Source organism: Dermacentor andersoni, chromosome 4 (assembly GCF_023375885.2).
Source record: "Dermacentor andersoni chromosome 4, qqDerAnde1_hic_scaffold, whole genome shotgun sequence".
Taxonomy (NCBI): domain Eukaryota; kingdom Metazoa; phylum Arthropoda; class Arachnida; order Ixodida; family Ixodidae; genus Dermacentor; species Dermacentor andersoni.
In genome coordinates, this window is record NC_092817.1 from 21,664,842 (window position 1) to 21,669,808 (window position 4,967).

Consider the following 4,967-nt stretch of genomic DNA (forward strand, 5'->3'; position numbering starts at 1 on the left):
GAAGTTGCAGAAACGCTCACATCACGGAACGAAGAAAGCACCGTGCGCTTCGCAAACACCTTGCTGGTTGGCTTGCATCGATGAATTAGCCACAACACAGCATAAGCATAAATAGCAGCAAAAATAGCTAGATTGCTGCTACAATACGCCACGAAACACCTACATCGCTCGACCGTACCATGCCGGCGTCGCAAAGGAACTGATAGCGATTGCGATGGTCTTCCTCTTTGCCTCGACTCGGCCAACTGTCGAATTTGTGCGCATGCGCGGGAGAGGCATGTGACATTCTTTCCATCCACCTGCTTCGCCTTGACCGCCGCGGAACTAAAGGTCTCTTCGATTTGGCAGCACCGGCTGCACTAGTTCAGTGGGTGCAGCACCGCCATCCTCGTTTTTCTGGTGCAGCGCGCGCCCTCTACACTTTTCTCCTCGTTTTGTCAAGGTGCTGGCCAAGTGCTGCACGAGTTCTCGGCCGGCTTGCACGCGCTCCAGAGCAAGTGCAGAGAAAAGTGCAGCATGGCGTACTTGCCGCCCAGCCAAGAGCAGACGACGATGCATGTTTTCGTCCACGGCGTCCAGAAAGAAGTTAGGCTTGTCTACAAACCCGACGGCTCACCACTGGAGGACGTAAACGCAAATGGATATATATACGAGGCATCAGGCAAGTGGTGCTGCATGTTTTCGATGAAAGCATGGTTAGCGGGCAGTTTGTGCTTTATTCGTACTCGTGGCCACGTGTAGCGGTTGGCCACGATCAACGCATAGGTCCCCGTCTAATTGCGGCATTGATTTAGATCCATTTAGCATTTCTGAGATATCGTGCTGTGCTGTGTGCACATTCCAAATATTATGTTATGTCTTCGCAGACGGGCAGCGCGTAACACTCCGGTTCGTGGCCCAAGATTCACAGGCTGAAAATATTCCTCCTGTAACACGACCACCGACACCGGCCTGCGCCAGTGACGGCTTCGATGGAGTGGGGCCAGGCGCCTTTCCAACGGCATCCGCGTCCGCTGAAGAAACATCGGAGATATGGAGTACTCGCAAAACCAAGTTCTTCATCTCCAAGTACACGGAGATGAAGAACTTGGTTGGAAAGAGCAGAGAACTCCGGTACGTTGCCTTTTACGTTTCATTTGATGTTGCCACCAATATTATGAGCAACAATGAAGTGTACTGTCGTTTCTCAAATTTATACTTCCAACAATGTCAATGGAATGTTTTCATGCATACTTTGCAGGATTTGTTTAAGCTTAGTACATCAATTCTCATCTCAAGAGTGTTTGAAATGTGTGGCAGCCAGTATGCAAATATGATTTCAGAGTACCAGAAAGCGCCACACTTAAGTACTAAAGGTACCGCAAAATTTCAGTCACATGTAGCAGTGTGTTTTGTATTTAACTTGCTATGCTTTCATTTTAGCACAAGAAAGCTTCTGTGGGTGAGACTCACCGAGCTGATCAATAAGGAATTTATGTGCAATATGACCAGCACACAGATTGAAAATAAGTGGAAGTCACTTGACCGAGCATATAAGAGGAGCAAGAAGGAGAACAGTTCATCTGGTCACCACCGCGTGACCTGCGAATATGAAGAGTAAGTGTGCTCATTTACTATGGTATTCAATGGGGTTTTTCATTTGTGCATCACGCATTACACAGGGAACTGTCAGAGATACTTGAAAAGGAACACAGTATCAACCCAAGATTGCTTTTGGAGCCCGGAAAGGCAATCCTCCCCAGCGGATGCTCAGGGTAAGCGAACGACAGTTTTTGTGGAAAACCTGGAATTGGTGTGGCATCTGTGTGTATATTTTCTACAGGACAAGCACCACAGAAGCATCCGCCGAGCTTTTGCCTGTGCCAGTCGAGGACAGACTGTCTGCAACAGTTGAGGACAGCCCGGCCTCTAAAAGGAAACGCCACAGGAAGTCACAGCTTACTCCCCTTTTGGAGGTGCTGGAAAAAATGGGGCAAGCAAGAGAGAAGCAAGCCGAAGCGAGAGCTGAGGAACAAAAAGAAAGAAAAAAGTGGGAGGAAGAGCGGGCAAAGCGGCATGCAGACCGCATGGAGAGATTTGATCGCCTGCTAGATTTGATTGCAAAGCAACAAGGGTCGCAACAGGAAGAATAAAGTTGTCTTGCACTACCACTGCATGTTCAATTTATTTCAAATGAAAACATTCCTCATATATGAGACAAATCATTTTACAAAACACTTTTCCACATTGGCATGGCATTCACAGAGATGCGACATGTTCCTAGCACTGCTCCTTTGCAATGAACTCTCGCAGGGACTGACTGTAGCCTGGCAGGCTGCAGTCAAAATCCCCTTCACTGTCGTCATTACCCACATCTTCCTCTTGTGGTAAAGCTGTCAGCTCCTGGAAGAAGTCCCTCTCGTTGTTGCACAGGTTGTGGAGCACACACGCTGCCATGACTATATAGCAGGACTGCACAACAGTTTTGGCATCCACAAGGTACAACCTCCTGAAACGCTGTTTAAGCATGCCGAAGGTGTTCTCGATGGACACCCTCTGCTGGCTGTGTCGCTTATTAAAGTGTTTTTTCCAAGACGGAAATGAGGCTTCATTGTCCCTGAATGGAGTCATCAGCCAAGGCATCAGAGGATACGCACTATCCCCCAGAATGTAGTTTTCACCACATTCCAATGGCGCACGTGCGAAGAATGGGCTCTCCTTCAAAACGCGGGCATCGTGGACAGATCCAGGGAACCCAATGAAAACATTCAGAAAGCGATTCCTATCATCGCAGATCCCTTGTAAAATAATAGATGGCCACTTCTTGCGATTGAAATATGACTGCGTCGATTCGCTTGGAGTCAGGATCTGGATGTGCGAACCGTCGATGCAGCCGATGGCATTCCGTGGGCCTTTGCCTCCACTCTTGGCGAGGAAACCTGCCTTGATGCGACTCATTTCTGCACTGCTGGGCCAGCATATAACATCACCGCTAAGTGAGTGCAAAAAGTGGACGAACCGCGTCACGCATGCATGCACTGACGACTCTGCCACGTCAAACTTGTCTCCTATGGCGTACATCGACATTTGCGAGCCGACATACACAAGAGCAATTAGGCATGTCTTTTCAGCGGATATTTTTTGACGCCCTTGAAGCGCGTTTGGATAGAAGGTCGAAGCTCTGAATTGACCACTTAGCCAGTCAAATGTTTCTCTAGAGAGCCTGAACAATCTTTTAAACTCATGCTCATGATACCTGGTTATCACGTTCTCGTACCCCGGCACACGATTTGCATCTCTTCGTACCAACGCACAGGCTACCGAAACACACACATCGTCGAACTCGTCGTCGGAGTCAACGTGGATGTCACTGTAGTCGCAGTCGTCGTCGCTTTCCGAGTCCAATAGCTCCATGGCAATTTCAAAGAGGGCCATTTTACGTCGCAAGCGGTGCCAGCGATACACAACGTGCACGTAAAACACGTAAACAAAGCTATGCCTCTGCTAGGCCTGCACTTCCGTCTTCGTTTTGCAGTCGTGCGCTAGTGCGGCTCCAGCTGCACTTGCTGAACCGGCGCTGCCGGTGCTGCACCCGCTCGGCACCACTGCGGCACTTTTCAGAACTAGTGCAGCCAGTGCAAGCCAAATCGAAGAGACCATAAATCCCCTCTTTAAGCCGAAACATGCACCCCCCCTCCCCCGCTACCTCACACCTAGACATTCCTCGCCTCTTGGTGAAAGCTGTGGCCGGCCTTTGTGTACGCACCCCTTTCTGGGAACTGCACTTAGAGGGATGAATGTACCTCATGGCCGAGGTTGAAAAAAAAAAAAAAAAAAAAACTGAGAAGGTAGCCGGCTCAATTTTGTTGGGCATTTAGGGGCTGTATAGTTTTATCTTTCGAGACAATTATTCTTCTGAAAACCGACTTTTTCTCGAAATGTAATAAACATAGAACAATAAAATCATATTGGGTAAATTATGTGGTTATTCTATTTTGCGCAAGAGCATCCTTTAGCACTTGCTGCTTTCAAAGACAAAACATTGCTCCCTGGCGCCCAGCGGTGAAGCACATTGTAGTACTATTTTTATAGTCAAATATATGTCCGAAGCGGGGCGGCTATGACGTTAGCAGTTTTCAGACGCCCGAAGCACGGCAAAAGCATGGCCTTTGATATCCTGGCTGTTGGTATACGGAATGCCATTATTACGGATGTCATGACCCCTTGTCGGAGCTCAAAATTTTGTTGCCGTGTTGTGAAGCAAGATCACTGAATGTTAAGAGTGCATAATTATTTCTTTTCGATCTGTTTTCACACACAGCAAGCTACCATCGCCATAAAGCACATCAGTTGACTTAGTTACTTTGCCTTCACTTTGATGCAAGGTTCTATTTCCTTTAATATGCAGAAGCCGTCGGTAGGAGGCAGGGACGAAAGCGTGCGAATATGAACGCGTAGAAAGCTACATTTTTTTTATACTGTAAGGGTAATTTAATTATTTTTTCACAGAAAAGTGTTGCTTGCACAGAGTTCAGCTTTTCTTTCTATTCGACCTGTGCGCTTCTCAGGTCAATACACGCTCTCACTCAGCAGTAGTTGTATTTTGCAGCCTTTTGGACATTTGAGCGGCAACGTTCCAGCGCCGTGTTACCCTGAGTTTCGGTTCTTTTTCTTCTTTTTAACAAATATCGTGACGCTACTATGCTGACACGTTCCAGCTTAGGGCGTACTATTTATATCGCAGAATGCACTGACCTAATTATCTCGTTGCAAAGCTAATTGGTGGCATTGCAATAGCAGTGCGTGGTAAGGGCAAATTTACGCTCGAGCCTTACACCACACCACCCGCCTGCCCGCACGCATGTGGTCGGGTGAAAATTTGCACATTTCGTAACTGGTACACACATTTCGGTTTACACTGCATGTGCGAGCCCAGTGTATGCCAAAATTTGTGAACCAGTGGGCGAAATGTACAGTTTTCTGCACGA

The 4,967-nt window shown here is 47.7% G+C and overlaps 2 protein-coding genes across 3 annotated transcripts; one reads left to right on the plus strand and one right to left on the minus strand.

The window, feature by feature from the left end:
• Nucleotides 1-337: 337 nt before the first annotated feature.
• On the plus strand, nt 338-2,150 carry LOC126536005 (uncharacterized). 2 transcript variants are annotated; one of them, XM_050182893.3, is made up of 5 exons: nt 338-661; nt 867-1,113; nt 1,423-1,596; nt 1,662-1,754; nt 1,823-2,150. In XM_050182893.3, the coding sequence occupies exons 1-5, from the start codon at nt 517-519 to the stop codon at nt 2,130-2,132; spliced, it is 969 nt and encodes a 322-aa protein (XP_050038850.2). In that variant the 5' UTR covers nt 338-516; the 3' UTR covers nt 2,133-2,150. The 2 variants fall into 2 exon arrangements, with proteins under 2 accessions (XP_050038850.2, XP_054929502.1); XM_055073527.2 differs by having other exon boundaries at nt 341-661; nt 867-1,596.
• On the minus strand, nt 2,146-4,206 carry LOC126536004 (uncharacterized). Its single transcript, XM_050182892.2, has one exon. The coding sequence runs from the start codon at nt 3,412-3,414 to the stop codon at nt 2,260-2,262; it is 1,155 nt and encodes a 384-aa protein (XP_050038849.1). The 5' UTR covers nt 3,415-4,206; the 3' UTR covers nt 2,146-2,259.
• Between the last annotated feature and the right edge of the window lie 761 nt (nt 4,207-4,967).